At 35.4% G+C, this 23,818-nt stretch overlaps 3 protein-coding genes across 6 annotated transcripts in view; 2 read left to right on the top strand and 1 right to left on the bottom strand.

Moving 5' to 3' along the window:
• Positions 1–67: 67 nt before the first annotated feature.
• On the bottom strand, positions 68–2,001 carry Tctp (translationally controlled tumor protein). The gene is made up of 5 exons (XM_066730084.1): positions 1,849–2,001; positions 1,367–1,437; positions 1,098–1,288; positions 731–997; positions 68–507 (listed from the first exon to the last, which is right to left on the bottom strand). Exons 1-4 carry the CDS (start codon positions 1,874–1,876, stop codon positions 766–768), a joined length of 522 nt encoding a protein of 173 aa, XP_066586181.1. The 5' UTR covers positions 1,877–2,001; the 3' UTR covers positions 68–507; positions 731–765.
• Positions 2,002–2,439: 438 nt separating this feature from the next.
• Positions 2,440–8,240, top strand: LOC136775324 (uncharacterized). 3 transcript variants are annotated; one of them, XM_066729995.1, is made up of 6 exons: positions 2,440–2,632; positions 3,091–3,189; positions 3,297–3,482; positions 3,564–5,336; positions 5,415–5,583; positions 6,482–8,240. In XM_066729995.1, the coding sequence occupies exons 3-6, from the start codon at positions 3,366–3,368 to the stop codon at positions 6,874–6,876; spliced, it is 2,454 nt and encodes an 817-aa protein (XP_066586092.1). In that variant the 5' UTR covers positions 2,440–2,632; positions 3,091–3,189; positions 3,297–3,365; the 3' UTR covers positions 6,877–8,240. The 3 variants fall into 3 exon arrangements, with proteins under 3 accessions (XP_066586092.1, XP_066586094.1, XP_066586095.1); XM_066729997.1 differs by having other exon boundaries at positions 3,010–3,189; XM_066729998.1 differs by lacking the exon at positions 3,091–3,189.
• A 504-nt stretch (positions 8,241–8,744) lies between these two features.
• The window catches only part of hts (adducin 1-like protein hts), a 37,305-nt gene continuing 22,231 nt past the window's right edge, over positions 8,745–23,818 (top strand). Inside the window, exons 1-2 of one of the 2 annotated variants that reach the window (XM_066730131.1) lie at positions 8,745–9,089; positions 22,870–22,902. The gene's annotated coding sequence lies outside the window, so the exon portion shown is untranslated. Of the gene's footprint in view, positions 9,090–12,174; positions 12,804–22,869; positions 22,903–23,818 lie in introns of those variants that run through there. The other variant, XM_066730132.1, reaches the window with a different exon arrangement.

The following is a 23,818-nucleotide window of genomic DNA, read 5'->3' as shown; positions in this document are numbered from 1 at the left end:
TTTCCGATTTCCGTTTATTTTTTTGTTTTTTAATTTAAGTGATTGCATGGTAGGGAAGAAAAAGAAATTATGAAAGCATTATACTTTATTCGTGGACATCTTGAATATTTTCCAGAAATATTATAATTCCATTATTGCTTATTAACAATGGCAACATAAATAATAATTATAAAACATTACATTGTTAATTGGGTGTCTTTCCACTGCACATTCTTTCCCCATCTTCCATTTATTAATTTTTATAAATAGATACTCGAAATACCAGTAAAAAAGTCAAACTGTCATATTGGCTGTCTTAAACTACTTATTAGGTAATTTTGAGACATTTAGTAAAATGTTTCCAGCTATCTTATTTTATATACAATTATTACAGAAGTAAATGATACAAATACCATCTACAAAATAAATTATTTGCTCAATAGAATAAGATTGGAAGCTGTATGTTGTTCTCCATTTTTAAATAAATCTCACAGCTTTTACATTGTGTGCAGTCTTAAATCAGGTTATCTACAATACAGAATATCAAATACATTAATAATATGAAAATTAATGAATTATACTAAATAAGAATGTTCGGTTAATATAGACGCTATGTTACTTATGACATACGTCATAGCGGGAATCAATTAACCATTTTCTTTAACATGACTGTGCAATACCAAACACCATAACAATGCGTAAGGTATGAAATTGTACATGTAAAAGAATTTCTTTACATCAAAATACTTACAAAATTGTTTTAATTTGTTGAATATCTAAATTTGTTTAACACTTTTCTTCCTCAAGTCCATGTTTGAAGAACATTAGTACTGGTACAGATTCACCATTTATTTCACGATATTCCATAAGAGCGACCAACCCATCAATATCCATAGATTCCCCAGTGAAAAATTGCAGCTCTTTAAAACGGCCTAAGATATCTTTCATTACTTTGTTCATGTTGGTTTTAAATACCTCTACTTGATCAGGTGAATTTTCTTCTAATTTGGCAACTAATCTACAAAAGGACAAAATTAATTGTTTATATAGTAAGCATATTTTGATAGCACAGATTAATCCATATACAAATGTTTTTTATTTTATTAATGCAAACTTACTTTTTCATGTAATCCTTGAGGTACAATGTATAAGATTTCTTATCAGCAAATGCAAAAGTTTCTTGAAGTCGATGATTTAAAACTACATCGACTCCAGACTCAACTGCTTCATCTGTACCTTCATCAGCGTCTTCAGCAGATGGGTTAAATCCAGCAATTTCAATATCACCACCAGACTTCCTAGTGGTCAGCTAAAAATTCAGATAAAATCATTACTTTATAATTTAAAGTATATTTAGAATGAATATCTGTAAATGGTCTCAACATACCTTGCCATAAACTTCGTATACGACGTCATCAACAAGCTTCATTCTGTATGTGTCAGAAAACATTTCGTCTCCTATAAAAATCAATTTATTTTAATAATAAAATTTAACGGTATTAGAGATGCTTGGTAGTAAAATTTATAAGGCTTCGCCGATTTATTACAATTAAAGAAGAAAAATAAATGAGTAAACATTATATATGAAGAAATATTTCGAGGTTAGAATAAAAAATGTTAGAAAAATCTTCCAACTTGCACTAGAAGAAAATATTAGGCAGTATTAGTTAAAAACATTAAGATATTGATTAAAAATTAACTTAAAAATATAGAAAAAAAATAAATAGAAAGTAGTAATCTGAGCGATTAGTAAATAGCCACAGATGTCAATATGTTGTATATATATTCATTCTTTTTCTTATAAACTTCTAAATAGCAAGAACAATATTTGTTTTGGAAGATAAAATTGAACATTTGCTATTTACTCACCGGTAAAGATATCCTTAAAGATCTTCATTTTGGAAGATGGAGAAAGATTTAATTACAGTTAAAACTGAAGAAGACACAACCACCCAATGAGTAAACCGGAAAGGAAGAATTTTGGTAAGCTAAAAGCTTGTAAGCTAGCATAGAGCGTGCGTAGCGATTGCGCATGCGCGATGAAGATAGCGCTGTAGCGCGCGCATTTTGTATTTGTATCAGATCAAACAACGCCACAGATAAAAAAAATGTTAATTGTAAATCCAAAGAAAGGGCTATAATTGTTACAGTTATAAAAGATGCTTGTTGGCTTCAAGAGAGTAAGATGATACTTATAGATTTAATAAATTAAAAATAGAAATACTAAAGGTGAGAATGCAGATCCGCTCGAAGATCCTTAGCACCAATTATAATAGTATTGAATTAAATGAAATTAAGACATGCAAAAGTAAAATTACAAGAACGCATGCGGAATGTTAAGTAAATTTATAGGGAATTTTTTATGCATTTAGGAACATTCCCAGTGAAATAACGGGATCGATCACTTTTTGAACACTCTGTTTGAATAAGAATAATGGAATCCAATGGAATCTCTCATGCTCAAGTGTGACAGGCGGAATATAGGAATAGAACTGACGTGGAAGGTGAAATGTGAGAGTTTAGCATTTGTCTTTTAAATATCGATTTGTTTCGCAAGCGAACGATGCATGGAAGCTATGAGTGGTTTCTTGTTTCTTTTTTGCAAATCTCACGATTGCATTTGTGACAAATTGATGCAAATAACCTAGCACTAGTAAGTAATCACATATTTCACAATCAAACGTCAAACTTTTTCTACTATCTGCGACGCAAACATTCACCTTTACCGGGATAAATGCCAAAAGTTACACGCAATTTTTTCTGAAATTATCTAAAATACGAATTGTTTGCCTCTCCCAATCTTACGTATTTCTTTGAGTAATTCAAATTTCTATTCTCATTGACCAATACTAGCTCCATTTTAATTCTTTTACAATCGCGTGCACTTCCCCCTATGTGCTACCCACTATCTTATCATTTTTTCCCATTATCTTCCTGCAACAATTGTAGACTGATACCATTTGCCCACTTTATAATTTAATTTGTTCTAGAATTTCTTTGTCTATATATATAATTGGCTATTTGTTGTAGGATGATACTTTTTGTTTGAAAAGAAGTTTAAGACAAATTTTTTATATTGGTTGATAAAACTAAATTTTCTAAATTCTGCAGCTTTTTGTAACAATGGACCATACAATAATAAGTATAACGGGAAATGGAAAATCACAAATCATTAAGTATTCTCGCATCGCTAATTTTTGCATGTTTCAGGTAAGATTATGAATAATTAACGTATAAATATGTTAAATTGTATGGATGATTCATGCTGTTTTTCTTTATTTGTAATGTTTTTTTACCTTGTTTTACATATGTTATAGGGGATAATGTGGAATTTTCAAAAGTTTTTACTACTGTAAATTAGCAATATTATAAAAACTCAATTTGACATGGACTCTCCACCATCATGTTCCCTAAGTGCTACTGGACCGCTGAGTGATCTTGGCAGCAGTGGGCTGGGAGGATCCATTTCCAGTGATTCTGTTCGAGCTCATCTTGGCATCGAGGTAATTGTAAAAAAGAAGTAAATAACATGAATCCAACCATCAACTCCAAAACATTTTGATACAAATTTAAATTACTTTCAGATGCAAGAAAGTGACATAGAAAGCAAATCTCTATCACAAGACTCCTTTGATTACTCAGATGGCATGCGTGGTGAGAATTTCAATACACTGAAGAAAGGACCAGGCTGGACAGATGCAGATGGCAAGTTGGAAGTAGAGGTCGTTGATGTGGCTATTAAGCCACCTCCAGAATTTCAGGACAGTCCTTCGCCTCCAGATTCGGAAACATTTTCAGCACCACTTTTAAGTTATGCACAATACATGAGGCGCAAGGTTCCACCATGGATGGAGGATTTTACTAAAACTTTGGTGCAATCAGTTATAGAAGAGGCATTAGTGATTTCTTCTAGGATATCTTACCCAGAAGGCAGAATAGCACCAGCAGTTAATCCAATTCCAGTTGTGACTCGCAGTCTGCACAATTCTAAGTGTTTTTGGGTAGGGGATCTGTTAACCCCTTCCACATGTCAAGGGACAGCTACAATAACGATAACTCCATACAACACGCTTAATCGGCCAAACTCTCGTTGTTCTTTAGCTTCGTCTCGTCTCTCTAGCTCTCACAATTCGATAAACACTACAGGTTTGAGTCACAAGGTAGACGATAGTAGTTTTATAACATCAGCTATGTCCCACGATGTACTGACTACCAGTGAAATCAGTGACATGTATAATGTGCCCTTTGATTCAGATATATACACTGTGCCAATAGATGTAGTTAGGCCTTTACACGACTTGCGAGCTCCTCAGAGGCCTAAGCGTCACAGGCACCACAGGAAGCGAAGGAGGAACGTTTCCGCCAGTTCGCAAAGCGAGTTGGAGACTCACATCCAGCAGTCTAGACACTACTGTGGCAAATCTCGCGCGGTAACTCATGTGCTAAAATCTCAAAAATTGCTAGCCGAAGTTTGTTGTAACGAGGCTGGAAACGGGAAACGCCACAGTGTTCCTGGCACCTCTGGTAGACATTCTGCCCGAGCTTCTAATGGGCACGCACACAATATTGGTGAACCCATTCACATGACTCTCCACGAAGTGCGACAGTATTTACAAACATTGTACTCAAGTTCAAGTGACTCTAGTGAGAATAAGCTACAACGTGACAAAAATACCGCGTGTCATAATGCCTCGATTAATCTTGCAATGCCAAAGAATGTCGGTGTAAATAATAACAATAATAAGTATAGCAATCCTCACACGGATTCCTCGACTGATACGCCGCTCTCTAACAAGAGCAGCAATGGCCTGATCCACAATAATAATAATGGTAATACGAAAAAGCATAAAAAGAATTCGTTCGTAGGTATAAAGCACAAGAAAGCAAGGGACGAACCGCATAAAGAAAAAATAGACAATGAGAGGGAAAAAATCAAGAAGAGTCAGAGAAATTTCTCACTCAATCTTAAGCAAACTCTGTGCAATATATTTAGATTTAAACGTCTGGGCTCACCAGATCATTTTGTAGAAAAGAGGAATAGCATAGTCCAAGGGGAGATTGTTGAAGAGGATGATGCAAATGATTCGGATCATCATGGTAATAATAATAATACGGCAGAGCATGATACTTCCGTACAAAAATTACCATTTTTTAAACGAGCTTTGCCCCCACTGCCGAAGAACAATGGTCAGATCAGTGTGGAACAGGCTGAAGATGCTCTAAGCACAATGGTAACCAAATGTGAATCCCCACAAAGACAAAATCCTCCGACAGCCATTCCTCCAGTACGTCTCGAAGAGGAAGCAGTCGAGGATACTAGCATGGATTTCGCTGCCAGCATAGAGAAAGTAAAAGATGTTAGTAAATATTTATTTATCCAAATATCACGCATATCCAAGTTTTGTTCTTATTATTAATTTGATCATTTTTAATAGTATGGATGGTACTGGGGTCCTATTTCCGGCGAGGCTGCGGAGAAGATTCTTTCTAACGAACCAGATGGATCGTTCATTGTTCGAGATAGCAGTGATGATCATTACATCTTTTCCTTGTCTTTCAGACTCAACAGTTGCGTGCGTCATGTTAGAATAGAACATGATCAAGGTGAGAAAAATAAGAAAGTTTATAATACAAATTAATAGACATAGCTGGATGGCATAAGAAATTGATTCTTCGAGAAATACAAAACAACGAAAAGCCATACATCTTTTTTAATATTTTATTTCTTATTCCTTTTAATTATGTCTAAACCCTACGTAGCCAAAACTCTAATGCTTGCAGTACACTCGCCGAGGTAACCCGAGATCAGACAAGTGAGAAAATTTTCGAGTCTAGGCATTCCAAAATTCGAGAGTATTGTTTATACTTTCGCGGTACTTCTTATTAATCCTCTCGTTTTCTTCGCCCGGTGCTGGGAGATCGGACTTTACAGTAAGAATTTACAGAGCAAGTTGAGAACATAACACCAATTACAGCCTTGCATTTGCCTGGTTTCGGACCACCTCGACCAACGCGAACTGTCGGGATAAGGGCTTATTACGCAAGAGTGTTACAGCACGCGATACTTGTACCACATGAAAATTGTTGTGTAAAGACTCATAGAGATTCGAGTGCCAAAAACTCCTTATTTTATTTTATTCTTTAAAATATGAATAATTATAAGAATTTTGGTTCGTGTATTTTCCTTTAAAACATTAGATAGATATTAGAAAAACTGTTTCCTTGAATGCTTTAAAAATGGTACTTTTATCCTTATGGCTTATAAGTTTATCACTGGTCGAGTTGACTATCAAATGTTACTAACTGCTTTCATTAACTGGACTTTTTGCACTTGAAAATAACTCTTTACATAACACTACGCGAAAAGTGCAACCGAAAATTCAAGCACGGAAAACAGATTTAAAAATATTGGACAAAGCTTTATCTTATATCAATGTAGCTATTAGTATCACCTAATACCATGAATGAACTATCGATGATAAAATAATTTTTATCTCTTCAGGTAATTTCAGTTTTGGAAGCTGTACGAAATTCAAGTCACATACTATAGTGGATTTTATCGAGAACGCAGTGGAGCATTCGCGGAGTGGACGCTATTTATTTTTCTTGCACCGGCGACCGGTTCTGGGTCCAATGAGGGTACAGCTGCTGCACCCAGTGTCTCGCTTCAAGCAAGTGCAGAGTCTCCAGCACATTTGCAGATTTGCCATTCTGAAGATGGTGCGGAGAGATCTAATCCCAACACTACCACTTCCTCGTCGTTTGATCGATTATCTCAGCACGCCCCATTATTATAGCGAACAATTAGCGGAGCAGGACGAACGTGCTGAATCCCCAGTGAGTTCCTCGACTGGCGAACTCGAGAAAATATGTTTTACTCCCCAAGGTCTGTCGTGAGGAGGGCGCGCCAATCTTTACTTTTCATTTTGATGTGTAAAATACATACTGACCCACCTAGTGTGAGTAAAACTATGGATAACGCGTTATGCTGTGTAAGGAAATCACGCAATAACCAGTAGTTCGTGTGATTAAGATAATTTTACATCTGTGATTCCTAATTTTACGGTTCTTCGCAATATCATAACAAGTATAGTTAACCAGAACTTATAAAAGTAGGCTTTACGTTTCTTAAGATACGTTGAATAAGGCTGTATTGTAAAAATATTAGTAGCTTGCCACGGATTTTATTTCCTTTTCTATTCTTCTTTTCTCTTAACGTTTTTTTTTCTTTTCAACTTTTCGTTCGAAATTCTTTGTCTTTTCTCGTTTTTATTCGCAAGGAATGATTCTTGCAGGCTTTCGTTCGACGATTCCAAATTATTTTCAGCAAGCTAATATTTGAGTACCATGAAAATGTATTAGAAGTAAGTTCGTAAAAACCGATTTTAGAAATGAGTCTCATACCAGAATATTAAACAGATCCCCCCAATGTTATATCGTCTTTCTACAGCTTATGTGTAAGAGGAATAGGATAAGGTACAATCATGGCCAGTTTTTTTAAAAGGGAATCCTAGCTTTGTTTATCGCAATTGTCAAATGTATTGCTTATTAGCATAATTAGATTATTGAAAAGGCCTAAATACTCAATTGGAAAATATTTTAGGTTCCAGCGATTGTTGCGTATGTTTTTTTTAATATATACATAGTATATATAAATATAAATACATATATATAGATACAAATTTGATCGCCCCAGGGGCATGAATTATTTTTTAAATTAAAATAATTTTTATTATATGTTGATGAAACTTAAATTTTAATTTATATTCATATTTTATTAGCTTTGTATTAAGCTTACAACTGCGGAGTCAAACTATTATATACGAAAGACTGCTGTTACTATTTAAGTATATTTTGGAGTTTCAACCAGCTTTTTTGTATTTGAACAGTACTCAAAAGTGAACAAATGGGATTAAAAGGAATCTTCCTAAATTTTATATTATAGAGGCTGATTAAATATTGATTTGATAATATTACGAAATAAGTTTGAATTTATGGATAAAACCAAGAGCTTCTATTTTCTCAGTCCTTCTTGCCTCCCCCTATCTTCTGGCGATTTTCTTACTTTATTATACGCACTTTTAAATTCTAGTTAGCGCAACAGGATTTTGCTCAATTTTCAATGGTGTATGATACAAATGAGATCTCTTTGTTACGTAGTGCACCTTGACGTAAATTGAATTGTCAATTTGTTTTCTTGGAATGATCTTGCCACCTCTATAGGATTAAATAAATTTATTTCAATTCTGTAAATAAAATTTTGTTATTTCTAAATTCTACTCTATGAGTTTTAATATCAACGAAGAGAGTGTAATATAGTAGTTGCTATTAAATACATAAGTTAATTAATTTAATTGTAGATGTAGTTTTGATTAGGTTTTAAAATTTCGCGCGACATATTCTGGACAAGTTTCGTTTAACGAATTGAGCAGTAATTGATAAAAAAATGACAGGAAGTGCGCAAGCGTCAACGCACCGCAATGAAAATCTTATTTATAAAGTACAAAGCGTAAAAAGCCATTCAGTGAGTTAAGTAATATGATACAAAAGATCCGTGAGTTCTCTTTTTTTCTCGGTTAAATAATTATATAATTACCCTCCTAAACGAGCAAACTTAATTAAGATATCTGGTGAGCACGCGTATAGGGATAACACGATTGCACCTATTTCGTCCGAAGCGAGAATTGTCGAAGATGACCGAAATGTAAATAGCCGAAGCCGCTGAACGAGCGAGCGGCCTGCGCGCGCAATTCAGCAGTGGTGCCCAAAGGGGACGCTGGTCTCGCGCGTAGGGAAAGAAAAATATTCATCGATCCCGGTGCTGGCAACCTATCATTACAGCGGATATGCGAAATTCTGTGATATCCAGTCCAGTTGGTTCGTGAAAGTGTTTGAGTAAGAAGCGCGTTATCTCCCGTGGGAGACGGCTTCTGGAATTAAGTGAGTTGACAGTTGGCGTTTGAGGGTGTACGGGAGAAAGAACGGTATTTTCTTCCCAGGTGGGGGGAAAATCCGCCGGACGGAACAACCCGGAGCCGATACGAACGATTCCAGAGAATTTCAGGACGGGTTTAGTCGTCCTCGACGAAAAGTCAGCTGTTTTTCACAAGGTAAGTCCATTTTTTGCGATTTCTAAATATCCCAGCACCTAGTTGAAAACTTTCCATTTTTATTTTATTCGCGGAACACTGTATTTTATCCGGTTACCGTCGGTGCTTGACAGGGAACGTGACGTAGCAAGGGGTGTGTCATGGTTCGGCGGCAATTCCCGATTTCTACCTGCTTCTTGTAACCCTTTTTTACTTTAAAAAAACCAACCCTTTATCGATAACCTCCAATCTTCTCAACGAACTTAACTCTTCCCTATTCCACTCTCTTGTGGCATCTACCTTTCTCCTCCATCTTAGCTTTTAATTCAAATTTTCTCTTTCTCGTTGAACTTTTCGCATTTCGCGACTATTACCAATAACATTCCCTAATATCATAATAGCATCAATTCTTACACCTTTACTTTATCTCGATACCCTTTTTAACCGAAATTGTATATTTTGTGCTTTTCCATTTATCACCTATTACTAGCAATCCTATTTTATTCTTATCTCGTATTACAAATTCCCTAGTTTTAACATAAACATAAATCTATCCATTCCTCTCTTCTATACGTCGTCTTAATTCAAATTTTGCGTTTCTTCAAATAGTTTTCCATTTCATAGCTATCTGATAAAATCCAGCTCATGTTATTGTGTACACTAACTATTTATTTTATCAAATCTTACTCCATTATTATTTTATGGTTAAGATCGAAAATGTTACATGTATAAACGGCCCTTCTCATAATTTTAAAATTGTTATTTCTGAGAAGTGACAGGAATTTCTATTGTAACGTTCAAGAGTATTATCGATTGTTTCAATAGGCCGAGAGAAATATTACCATTTCAATTGAATAATATGTGTTAATCCGGTGAATTTTTTATTACTCTCCATTAGCTTGGGAATATTTTGTCAAAGATTTGCACCGTATTTTTTCATTGTTCTTGTTTAGTATTTTCCGGAATTACTATTGGCACTTTCGAAGTTTCTGTCTTTGGACGAAAGTTGCTTGTCTTCCGGCCAGTTTCTGTGTATTAGTACGCACCACCGTACAACTCTCCAAGCTGCTGGTTATTTATAAACTGTTCAGATTTCGATTTTATTTTGAGAAACTGAATATGTATAAAGTATGTAGTAACTTTGGCACGTCATCGTTAGTATGTGATTGTAATAACCATATGATTTTATATCATTTTTTATGTAATAATCATAGTACGTTGTAAATAATTGTACTTTTACCGATGTGTATCATTGTTTATGTATGATTATGTAGGAAAATGTATATTTTTATTTATTTAACCCACGTTGGAATATTTGTCACTATTCAATCATAAGTTTTTGTCTTCCCCAGTGTTAAAGCATGATTATGCATATGATAATTCTTAAGAAAGTTTGGACAAATCTAGTAAGCACGGCAACAATCAGCTCTAGGTATACATATACAAATGGTTGAAAAAGATCAAGGGTAGGAGGGTGGGGAGGTTAGTAAAGTGGTAGGTAGAAGTCCACGTGGGTTTCAGGAATCGAAACATTAATCTTGTTTTGAAATATCAAGTTTCAATGTTTAAACACTTTTTAGTGTAAAGTTCTTAGAAATTATCTGTTTATCTTTTACTTCTTTGTTGTTACATTTGACTATGGAGAAATCGATTGGGCATTTTTTTAGGACTACTATAGATTCGAGATTCCTACGAGTCACGAAAGCTTCTTGCGCGTTTACGTATTTGAAAAGGGTGAAGGACCTCGTAAATATTGTATCTATGATCTCTGAAGCGTCACTACTATGAATGCACGTGTACTGCAGCGTAAATAGAAAGGGCAAGAGAGAGAAAGAGAGAGAGAGAGGAGGGAGTTACGTTACGTGGAAAGAAATAAAACAAAAGAAAATAGACAAACAATCCCGCCGTCAATTCCGTTAAAACTCTCACTCGCGTTAGCTTTCTGTTGGTTAGCCATACAATACATTTATTATTTATTTAAATCATCAATAACCTTTTGTGATAGATTAAGTTTTCTTTGCCATTGTTTTCAATACAACAATAATTTGTACCAATGTTATATTTTTCAATGATTTACGTTCAGTTTATAGCGCTACCGGATCACTTTTTCATCTTTAATTTTCCAGCCTGGCACGATTCATTACAGTGTTCATCGTTAATTGCCTCGATTAGAGTAACTTTTAATTGCAAAATTCTCATAGGAGAAAATGACGGTAAACATTGGACATTTGAACCGCACAAGTAGCCTATGTTTATCCCTGCTTTATTTCTACCTTCACTGTTTACATTAATTCTGTCCCGACCTTATTACAGCTCTCTGTATAATTACCCAAATATTTAGAAACATTAGATGTCACTACGTACGATTTTTTTTTTCATCGTACTTTCGCCAGCTGGCAAAGTGACCTTTTTCTCTCTTAAAAGTGTTGAAAGGCGGGCGTGAAAGAGAGAAAGAGAGAGTGAGAAGGGGGGGGGGAAGGGGACTCTTAAAACAAAGGATCGAGGTCGACCCTCCATGCCATACAGCAAAATATTTCAGCAATGTATTTCTAGCTTCAGTTCATCCTATCTTCCTCTCTTTTCTATCACGTATAGTCCGCCATCCTTTTCCGAATATTCTCCCAGTTGTTTTCACAAGTCTCTCACGATTTACGCTTCCAACTAATTTAAATTGTCGAATCTCGAAATGAATGTACAAAAAGAAACAATAGATTTACTTATCAAACCTAAAGTCTTACAGTGAATCTAGAAGAGCATAATTGGCTAAATCAACTGGTAAGTTATACAAGTTTTTTTTTTAATTAAAAGTTTGTTTCACAATTGTGAGGGTAGATATATATTGCATTAATGACAATACTGGACAACTGAAAGTTTCTCTGTATTCTTTTCCCAGTAATGAATTTCCCATAATTCAGAGGGATAACAAGGAGTTTTATCGACTGTTTACCAAGGTTGGTATCTCATTTGCCGAAAAAGCTATCAAGAAATGACTCGCTGGTTCGTCAATGGCGATTGGCCAGGAATCAGGATGAGAGCTCTCCCCTCCGCCACGATTAGTCGTTTTCCCCCACCAGATGGAACTGGCTTGGCGCAGTGATCGCGCCAAACGGCTCCACGCAGCGGTAGAGTTCGTTACTGCCGTTCTCTTCCTCAAACTCTCTTAAAATTTTGTTTGATCGTCCTCCGCAATACTATCCTTTCTGGCGTCAAAGAATATTGTCGGATATTATTACTACACTTGGAACTCTGTTTCTCCAACTTGGACAATCGAGATCTTTCTCGTCCTTTGTGTGCAATACTGTTTTCTCGCAGACGCCTCGCTATTAATGTTCCCCGTGCGCTTCAACGATTCGTTTTCCCCTACGAGTTGGAAAACTCGATTGAATAATTCCTGGTGCGTCGTTGGGGAACGCTGCTAATTTATTTTTAGTGCTCTGGAATCTCCGCGAATTGAAGCTCTGTCGACTCTAACGTTACCGGAGTTTTTAGTCAACTGTTTTTGAGGTTATTTATTCGGTAAGAGCGATCCTACTTGATCGTCGATGAGAATGACTCATGCCCCCCTGAATCTTCCGTCACCGGTTTACATCCCCTCGATAGGGGCTGGTGTCAAGTGTTTGTGCTAGTTTTATTCTGTGAGAATATATAGTGGATTAGACCGTTTTTAACCAGCCAAAAGTCTGTGATTACATTGGATTTTTTACTGCTTCGGTCTTCAGGCTTTCCTCCCAAAAGGTTTGAGATTTTCTATCCTGTAATTTTCCTCCCAACTAGAGAGCCAAACAAAATTTATAAATGACGTTTTCACCCCTTCTGATTATTCTTATAATCAAAGAATTTCTTAAACTATGTCGAGTTGATTTTTTAATTAGGTTATTACGACGAGTGTTTCGTAAAACAATTTGGTGCTAATTTCTCGCATTTATAACCTTTAGAAATTTGTACTATAGTCGATAAATGTTAAACGAATTTTGAAAATTAAATTTTTAACTCTATTGGTAAAAGATGCTCACATGCCAAGCTTGGTGGTCTCATTCGTTTGGAGAATTGATTGAATGTGCGTGTTAAACGAAGCATACGATATCTATGATTAATGATTTATAGGTTGGCTGATCAAAGTTTTAGAGTATAGCTCATGTTATTATGTTAAATTAATTCGATTATCGAGTACAAACCAAATTTCTTTCCAAAGCTTTAATAATATTATTGTTTTAAATAATTTATAAATCTTACCAATGAAAATATTATAGTAATATTAGTAATAGTATAACCAACAGTAAATTCTTGTTAAAATAAATATAACAAATGTTGAAAATATATGAATGAAATATAATCGCATACAGCAAGAATTAATAATGATAATTCGTAAGGAGAAAATGCTGATAAGTTTTGCAAGGTTTTATGCAAATTACAATTGATTTGATGTAAATTAAGAAAGTAATAATATAAGCTGACCTAATGAAAAATTCAATGAGATTTTCGATAAAACTAATTTACAAGCTACATTGCGGTAGAATCGAAAATGAATTTTGGTTGTAGAAAAACTTATTAGTCATGGCTTGAAAATATAATCTCGCTTTGAGCACTTATCAACTTCTTAACATTTATCGCTGTGGTAAAAATACACGTTAGCACGAGCGCACACACACACACACACGCACTAGCCGTAAGACGCTTCTCGCCAAAGAAACGCGATTTATTCGCGACTAATGTGATCAGCTGTTAAGTGGATTAATAAGATTCCATTCTTCCTATAAATACACAAGAATTACGCATCGTGAAAATGATTTAATTATCTTTAAATAAATAGTCACGCTAAATAGTATACTAATAAAACTAGCAAAACTCTCGTTAAAGTTTTATTGTTTATTTTTACGATGATAATTGTGTAATTGCCAGAGCAACTAATAGTGGGCTCGACTGTGATTATAATATTCGGTGATGATGTGTTTAAAATTACCGATAAGCCGGTAGAACTCAGCAACGGACGCGGAGGATGGATGATAATCCCTATGTTTAAACTATGACATCATCAGGACGTGAGCCAGCGTCAAATCGCTCTCCGTTCGTCGCATAATAATAATATATTAATATGTACGCATAAGAATTCTTAAAAGACTTGCAACACCGGAGCGATAATTTAATCGCTAATGGAAAAAGTAGCAAGAAAAAGCAATTGAAAACAAGATCGACGAAGAATCGAGTTTATAAATTTCTTGAGAATCGACCGAACAGCGATAATAATTAAACGATAAGGAATTACAAATGAGAGATGGTGAATTTTTAACGTATATTGTACAAGCCTCCGGTACAAGCAATGCGAGAAACTCAAAGCACTTTTCTTCCTCTGTCTTGTGGTTTGTGGTTGAAGATAAAAAAAGTAAAAGGAACAGGGGGGGGGGGGGGTGAAAGAAAATAAATGGTTAAAAGATAAGAAAGGAAAGAGAAAGAAAGAAAAATGTGAAGTTTATTTATTATAATTTCTGGAACAAGGTCACTCGAAGCGTGCGATATCAACAATGAAACGATAATAATAGCTTGAAGTTTCAATGTAGGAGAATTTTCGCTACGATATGTCAAAGGGTTTTTGTCCCATTTAATGTATTAGCATTATGACTGTAAGACCAATAATAATATAAATAATATGCATATAAATGACACGAAGAAAATAATTGAGGAGAAAAAAGAGTAAACACACTGCGACAGCAAACTTGGTTTTATCGATGCGACTATAGCCTATTCTGTACGTGGAAGCTCTTCACGTTGGTAAACACAACGGATATTACCCAGCTGCACGGTGCAAATGAGCATGTAGCAATTCTGACTGGCTTCACCAACACGTTTTCTCTCACAAGACTTGTGACGTCCTACGAGCAGAAAAAACACACCTTTACCTAAACGCCATCGATAACTTTGCTTCTATTCTCGCAGTTCAACACTTTCATTTATACGCGTAATTTACCCACACACGTTCTCTATCTTCAAACGCACACTTTTACATTTTACGTCCTAATCACCCACACTATTTATTCCAACTCATGTTATATACCAAGGTGAATTATTACAACGGTGTTTTTTTCGTAGCTGATCAAAAGTTTTAATTTTGGTAGACAAATGGGGCACTTAATCTGGTCGTTACACGTATGCAGACTTTGCAGTATATGCACGTCGGAAATTTTAATTGAAGCAAAGCTTAGTAAACTATCGTTGGTATAATAAAAAAAAAGAAGATTAAGAAACATGTTTCCTTAAATTATGATTGTTAAATGTTTAGAAGAGAAATTTTTTGATTGGAAATTTTCTTAGGAGTTTTGTCGTGGTTGTGAATGTTGCAGTTTTCACGTAGCGCCACTGAAATGCCTTGTGACTTCATGTTACGGCAGAAATGCGTGTAAGTTGCTCGTTGAAATGTATATAAACAAGCTGAATTGCGTATAGAAAACAGGCACGTTAAAAGATTTTATGCGTGTGCCAGATAAACACACACACACACACACAAGCAAACAGGGCCACGTTGCGTAAGGGATCCCAGGTGGTATATGCCGTAACCTGCATAAATTCTCTCAACATTGGTACAACGGGTGCATGTGCACCCAAGAGCATCCACTTCTTGCCCTGCTCCAACTGAAAGATTCGACACCATAGACTAACTATGTAGACTATAAGAAAAACGTGCAACAATTTATCCAAGCACCGACCAAGAAGAAGAAACAAAACCTACCCTTGCGTAAATAATGGAATAATTTTTCTCTCCCAGAATTGACCTGAAACCCTTTTTCTCTTCCCCCCCCCCCCCCCCCCCCCACCCCTCCCAATCTTCAATAGACCCGTTTCAATCGCTGGGTACCTCTATTACCACATTATTTACTTCACAAAAACTTTATATTACATGTTGCACGAAATGTGAATTTTAATGAAAAGTGCAGAAAGTGTAAGCAATAAAAATTTACCTGATCTTATCCTTTATTTATATATATATATACACACCAAACGTGAATACATAATATACGTAGATTGAAAAAGAATAGAGAAAACAATTGAAGTTGGAATTGCCGGAATTTTATCGATGAAATTTTTTCAACATTACGTTGTTTCTATTTCGCTGTGTAATATAACGTTCTTCGAGTGGTAATGGAGATTGGATGTATAATTTGTGGTAAGTAGGCTAGGTGAAATAAAATTTGCTTCAATTGGGTCGACCTACTGGCTGAATTTACTCCCACGTGTCGAGGTGGGGGATACTATCGAGGGGGGAAGCTGGTGGATATCATTCATCTACCTCGTTCGTTCGGGCTGCTACTATATATATATATATATATATATATATACTATACAATATACACGTATACGACGTAACGCCAATGGCTTATGTAAAACACGGCGTAATCGCTATTGTGAGGAAGCCGGCGAGCGCCTTGATTTTTTTGTCATTGGATAGAAACAGCAGCGACAAAAGTCTCGTTTGGCCCACTCTTCAACCCATCCGGTTATTTCACACGTGACGTCATCATTACACATATTTCCTCCCCCTTGACCTTTGCCCAGCGCCTCGCACTTTTCTTCCCAAACATTCCTTTTCCTTCAACGAAAGAATAACGCTGCTGCACACTGCTACTTTATTCAACAAACAAATTTTAATTCGCAGCAACGTTTTATTCGTTCATTCTGCAAATTCCTGGAATCTAAAATTTACTATTCCATTGTCGAATTACACGGAGTCTGAACGTTCGTATATTCACTTTTGCCGCCACAATGACACAATTTGTATTTTTAACAGTGATACAAGGCGAGAACCACGTTTGGCAATGAAAACACAATTATCAACGCAATTAGTGGTTACATAAGTGAATAATCGTGGTCAGATCAGTATTTGCTGTAATTTGTATAATTAATTTGCAGTTTTAATCCTAACTATATGTATACACAGGATTTAAGCTTGAGTCTCGCGGTATCTTGTTGGGTTTTTAAATTGGAGAGTGAAGAATTGTAAATTGTTGGTTTGCCGGTAAAATAATTTCAAGTAAATACTATAAGGTAAATTGGTAATTTTGTCGAAATGAGTAAAGGGAGTTTGAGAGTAGGTTGAGGTAGTCGATCATCTGAAATCGGTGTGTATCGTTTGGATAATTTTGAGCCTCTGCAGCGAGGTTCGTGGGATTTTCGCGAAAGATTGGAAAAGGTCTCTTAGGTATTGTTTTTTAGTTTGCCGGCGTTTTTAATGTTTTTATCGATGTCCCATATCGTAAATGAGCTTTCTGTCGAAGCAGAGAACGTGTCGGACACGTACGCGATATGTCCTATAAATATCGGCTCGATTGTCGGTTCGTTCGTGACCCACATTTTTCTTCTCTCCCTTTCGAGAGAGGAGAGACAACGGAGAGATGAAATTTTCAACCTTCGCAAAGTTTTATGACACTCAAAAAATTCATCCTTCGCTGTACATTACCCTCGACCTTCGTCTTTACTCTCTCAACCTCTCTTTTTCTTGCACAGTCTACTCTCTGTGCACATTGTGCGTTATACACCGATCAAACTCGAAATATTCTTCATCGAAATTTGTCTAATTATTCCTCTAATCGACTTTACCTATCAACATTGTCTCTGGAGTATTCCAAAAGGCGTTTAACAAACTTTTTATTATTTCTCGCACTCTTCGAGCAGTCTCCGTCTCGAAACGATCGGTTTCTAAATCTTTTTCAACTAAACTTTGTCCTTTAACAGCAAAGTGTCAAATTACACTCGAGAAAATTAGCTCGTGTAATAAAAAAGTTACTCTATTGGACAAATCATACAGTTACGTGAAATGCAATTATGGATCAACAAAATTTGGCACGAAAAGCTGACCAATTATCACTTTAATTCATTCTACGGATCAATATTTTCTCCTCGAGAGTGACATAGCAGGTGTGAAATAATAATATCGTTTTATTATACACTTCACTCTCGAAGCCGACTTTATCTCGAACCGATATTAATTTCTACATTTTTTCAACCGAACTTTGTCCTTTAACAGCAAAGTGTCAAATTAAACCCGACGAAATAAGCTCGTATAATAAAAAGTTACTCTTTTGGACAAATTATACAGTGACGTTAAATGCAATTATGAAGCAAGAAAATTGGACACGAAAAGTTGTCCAATTATCACTTTAATTGATGTCACGGATGAGCATTTGCCGGAGGAGAGCAGCATCATCAGGTGTGAGATAACCGGTTTTAATTGTTGATAAGTATCTTTTCGTGTATATATTATAAAAGCATCATATATATCGGTAGGTCTAACGATCGTCTTAAATATATAATCGTTATTAGCGAATTGATGTGAAAATATGCTGCTTTTATTTTCCGATGATTTCATTTACCAATGAAATGAAAATTTTCGCGCTTTTAATTAATTTCCTTTGAGGAGTTTCACCGGTCGTTTCTCTCCATTTGATACGCGTCCATCGTGAAATTTTAGCCTGTGCAGTAAGTGACGTGTTATTCTTATGGAGCGAGGATAGCGTTTCTTGCCGAGAATATACGTAGCACGAGTGTCAGTCATTCCATTACTATCGGATTACCGGGAGAATAGTACCGCGGGATGCCGATATTACTACAGACATCTCACCGTCTCTCGGGCCCAATTTCTCCTTTTAAATATCTACCCTCTATATATATATATATATATATTGTTTCACGCATCACGTGGTTTATTAGCCACAAATCGTCGTCTGATGTTCCATGGATTTCCACCACTAACGATTGAATTACAGTATAAGCTACCCTTTTTCTATACCCCCCCCCCCCAGAACTCTCTTTAGTTATTCAAAAAAGAATTAAAAATATTTTTAAATTTTTGCATGCATTTTCTCCATTTCTTAATTTGTTATACCTTAGTGATTAGAATTTTTATATTATAATTCATTTTCATCACCTTCCACTTTTCTCTACTTCTCTTTTTTGCTTATTTTAAGCAAACGGAAAATTCAAGGACCATTTCTTTATCCGTTTAAAAGATTTACAATGTTCGATGTATCGAGAAGAATCGTCCGGATGATGTAATATTGCAATATAATCGGCCAATTACCAGATTCCATACTTGTTTCAAAAATAGCTGTGGTTTGTTTTTGTGTGATATTTATAGTGTACTTTACCGATCCATTATTCAAGGAAATTTATTTGATGCAATTTTCCGCTTAGAAAAAACGCTAGTCTTGATACAAGAAGCAGATGTGTAAAAAATAAATCGACAAAGCGTGAGATTTCGCTGAGTTTGATAAGTTATCAATTTTTTTACCTTTAATGTCGTCAGTGCTATATATTCTTTATAGCCGATAGATAACGCACGAGCACTCGTACACTTTCTCAGATAACGTTTACAAGCGTTTGTACACTTATTAAGCGCACAATAGCTCATTATTCAAGTAACTCGCTAGAAAATTACGTTAATCGTCTAGTTTGTACTACACTTAAATGGAGAAACGATCTAAAAATAAATCCAAACGTTTATTTCTTAATTTTCAATTTAATTAATTTAATTTTCTTATTTCAACGTAAGAAACGTTACAAATATTATGTTCAGTAAGATTTACGAAGACCGCGTATTTATCATGTTAAAACAGTAATTTATCATGTTTTTGAAAGTTTCCACTACTCGACAAATTTTATTGGTAAAAAAAAAATTTACAAGGATTTTTGTGATGGATTGGAAAAATGATAACAAGTGAAGCTACGATTAAGCGATCAAGCATACTTATTGCTGTTGTTTAGGACACATTTTTCAGCAAGTTTAAATAATGAAATAAAGGAAGTTTCGAATGAAAATGAGAGATTTAAGAGCCGTAAATCGAACGATAAAGATTGAGGGAAAAACAAGAAAAGATATCCATGCAGCGAGTATCATTTCGTTTCGGATCGGTTCACTTTCTCCTGGTTTTTTGCTTTCCTCTTGAATGCGTGAGAAGAAGAGATAGGAGAAAACGAGCGGGGAGATAAATATTAGCTAATATTAATAAAAAATATATAAATTACTAAACACCGAAGGATTTCATTAGGAAAGATCTTTTTATAAATAATAATAAAGTTGATTAAATTTTCATGAAACGATTCGTGATTTGCTCGAGTTAAGAAGAAGCTAATTATAGCTTCAGAAAGTTAAAGAATATGTTTCATATGTTTGAGGTGTTAAGAGAATTATTTTCTTAATAACAGCTTCACAGTTGTTCTTTCCGTGAGAGAAAGAGCGAGAGACTATGGCTCTGCGAGTTAGTGTTCCGTGTAACGAGGCAAAAAGAGATTCCCAGAGTTTTAAAGGCGAGCGTTCAAGAAAAACTCGAGGGTCGAGCGAAATTTTGCGAGATCCGATCCAATCGGCCCGTTTAAACGACAAGCAAAACTAAATGCGTGACCCTGTGTTTGTTAAATTGCACGAATCAGGTACTCCCACCCTTCTCTCTTTGTGTACGTAACATCTCTTCTCGCACGTTCAATCCTTAGACATGGAAACAAAATTTTTTACATCTTCAATTTAACTCTAAACGAATTTTTCAATAAGTTTCGCTCGACGTATAAATCGAATTTTTTATCCTAAAAAATAAACACTGTTTATATACGGTAAACATTTGCGGTATTTTTTTTGTAGCAATAAAAATTATCGTGCTATAAAATAAAAGCGTAGAAATTATAATCTTTGTTTTTTCTTTTTTTTTTTAATTTAACTATATAAGCGAATTACAAAGTTCCTCGTCAACTTGAATAAATTTTTATATCTTGTTCCCAATGCTATATATTTTATACACTTAAGAGTAAAAGAGTTACTAAATACTATTTATATATCAGAATTATGTGCGCGGTATTTTTTCAGTGATAAAAATTATCTCGTCGTAAAAACGAAGCGTACAAGTTAAAATCTTTTTCGTTGAATTTGATTCTGAGCCAATGTTTAAAGGTTTATCAAGTTATAGCTCAAGTTTTTATATTGTTCGTACAATATGAAATATAACAAATATTTGATGCACTTTTATATATATATATAAACAGTCAAGATTATTTATGTAAGAGAATCATTGGCGGCATTTTTTAAGCGATAAACATTATCTTGCCGTAAAATAAAAGCAAGCAGCACATAAAGCTTAAAAACGATAATAAAAACTTTATGGAAGATTATAAGGTGCTTGCTGAAATTTCTTGCTGGCGTCTTGCAAAGCGCGCGCGGGTTTTAGCTTTGTTGGTGTAGGTGCATGATGGCCGTGGACCAAATTGATGGCCACGGATGTGTTGGGATGATGAGATGATCCTACGGGACCGACCGAGTATTGTCGATTTAAACGGTACGCGCGCTTCTGGGAAGAAATAATGAAGACTCAAAGTATACAATAGGCCATTCATTACGTTAAAATAAGAAACTTTAGATCATCACAACTCTCGCTAGCTTGGTAAATACTGCGCGCGCTATCCACTCCTCTTAACAGAAGAATTATTCAACCGTGTCGCAAGATTTCTATCTTTTTCTTTCCACACCAATCTCACTTTGTCTCTTTCATTTCTCAGAATATGAAACCCCTTCGTTATATAGATTTCGTTTTTTTTTTAATCTTTACTTAAAATCCCACAATTTTCTTCATGTTTCTCCTATTTTTAAGATGAGTAAGAATTACTGAAAATTAATTTGAATGAAAGAGAGGAGAGAGATTAAGAGGTGCAATTTATTTATTCTCATTGTTCATCGAATTTACTTTGCTGACGCGAAGGAAGCTAGTAGGATACTATATAGAAATTTTACTGAAAATTTTCTCCATATAGAGATTCAAGTACTTGCATACTTCTTTCATTATTTGTTTATCTTGAAATCTAAAAATGTTCGAGATAAATGAAAACGATTAAAATTCAATTTGGTTGGAAAAGAGGCGAGAATGGGTGTAATTTATTTGTCCTCATTGCTCATCGAATCTGCTTTGCTGGCGCGAAGGAAGCTTGCAGGGCACAATGGGACTTTCGCTGACAATCGAGTCACATCCAAATAAGCGCAGTCCATTATTCACTGCTGGCAGAAGAGACATTTCGCCTCAGTTCGCTCTGGATCTATCGTCGTGTGCGTATACCTGCCTTATCGGGAGCTTTCTGCTTATTATACAAGCCGCAATCTATGAATGAAAATCTGGGAAAGACCGTGATGTAATTGTCCTTGATTTATGAATCAAAAGTAAAACCTATCTAATTAATGAACAATACAAAAATAACATTGATTATCACTGCGATGACTGGTTAATTGAATTTTACAGATTTGTATTAATCTGCTGTTACTTTTATTATCAATTCAAATAACTAGGAGTTGAATTTTTGGAAAAGACTGTTTTATATACAGAGTCATGATTGTTTTCATGGAAAGTAGAGTTGCAATTTCTGGACCCTTTTTCTGCAGGTGTACAATTGAGTATTTTCTCTCCCTCTTTTTTTTTTTAGAAAGGGGTGGGAGGCCACCCTTGCGATTTTCGACGTCGGCGTGCTCGGGCCAATTGCAATTAGACACACCCACCAGTTCCGGTCATGGAATATTTCACTAATTAACGGACAGACGAAAGTTAAAATTAAATCAACCTCTTTCGCTTGCGAATTGTTACTTTCCCAAGTCCATTCATTCTTACCAACTTGCACGATTGATTATTCCCAAGAATCCTATCGATATTTTCTCGAGACTCTGAAATAATTCAAGATACCCTTAGTCTTCTGTATAATTATCACAAAAATCAGAATATTATGCAATTTGTATCACTCTTTTTTATTTATTACATTGAATCTCTAAGAGGAAATATTTTTGTTTCAGGACGCTGGCTGCTAGGAGCCTAAAGGATTTTAGGTAAGTGTGGAGGATGAAAAGAAAGTGGATGAAGCATTTATAGATAAATAAGAAAGCGTTGCTCTTTTTTCTTACCAAAAATAAATGGCTTGAACGAATGAGCCATGGTTCTTGCGAGCGTTTTACGCGTCTTTTTGGATCTTCTGGCACATTTTGAACATTCCACGGGCTTAAAATAAGTTGTCACGTTGTAAAGGACGAAGGTGGGTTTGAGAGCTCCGGGTAGGCTAATGACCTCCTACGAAATTGGACCACCGAGCTTTTTCCCTTTTCTATCAAATACTCTCGATTAATCAACCTTTATTATCATTTTCGTCTGAAAATCCTGCCGTTACGAGGTCATCGACACCACTCGTTATCAGCTTTCTACAATAATCGTTATTAATAACGCTCGTTTATTACTGGAGCTAACACTAATGAAAGGCTCGGGCAAAAGAAGGAAAAACTTGCTTTGAGAATGAATAGAATTGTATGTATCAAAGTCGAGCTGTAATCTTGAATGTGTTTGGAAGGGGAGTATTGGGGGGGGGGGGGGGCTGGGTAGACTTTATTTATGTCTTACATGGGGTGGTAAGAACTTAATGAAAGATGGGGAAGAGCGTAAAGGAGATTGTGTTTGTACGTGCATGCGAGAGAGAGAGAGAGAGAGAGATTCTCTGAAAGAAAAAAAAACAAGAGAAGAAGGGGGAACTAAGAATAAGTAGGAAGAAAGAGCGAGAGAGAAAGAAGACAAAATTGGTTGAAAAAGAACAGCTGGCTCATCAAGTTATCACGGTCATTGTGCTAAAGTACCAATCGTTCACTTCGTAGTCGCTTTAATATTTAATAGGTATCATCTTCTATATATAGTCCCTGTGCTTTCATTGCACAAACAGATTGAAAACAGCAACTCTTGCATTGAATCCTATCAAGCCCT

This window comes from Prorops nasuta, unplaced genomic scaffold, assembly GCF_024137725.1.
Source record: "Prorops nasuta isolate Cenicafe-Biocafe unplaced genomic scaffold, Cenicafe_Pnas_1.2 PNAS00008, whole genome shotgun sequence".
Classification (NCBI taxonomy): domain Eukaryota; kingdom Metazoa; phylum Arthropoda; class Insecta; order Hymenoptera; family Bethylidae; genus Prorops; species Prorops nasuta.
The sequence above is the reverse complement of the archived record's forward strand: the minus strand, read 5'-3'. Positions and strand labels throughout refer to the sequence as shown.

Bases quoted from the DNA above. Each gene is read 5' to 3' on its own strand.
- Tctp (XM_066730084.1), bottom strand. From the start codon at position 1,876: ATGAAGATCTTTAAGGATATCTTTACCG. The intron at 1,438-1,848 runs GTGAGTAAATAG...TGATTTTTATAG, and splicing joins CTTTAAGGATATCTTTACCG to GAGACGAAATGTTTTCTGAC. The intron at 1,289-1,366 runs GTATGTTGAGAC...CTGAATTTTTAG, and splicing joins TATACGAAGTTTATGGCAAG to CTGACCACTAGGAAGTCTGG.
- LOC136775324 (XM_066729998.1), top strand. From the start codon at position 3,366: ATGGACTCTCCACCATCATGTTCCCTAAGTGCTACTGGACCGCTGAGT. The intron at 5,337-5,414 runs GTTAGTAAATAT...CATTTTTAATAG, and splicing joins GCATAGAGAAAGTAAAAGAT to TATGGATGGTACTGGGGTCC. The intron at 5,584-6,481 runs GTGAGAAAAATA...TTATCTCTTCAG, and splicing joins TAGAATAGAACATGATCAAG to GTAATTTCAGTTTTGGAAGC.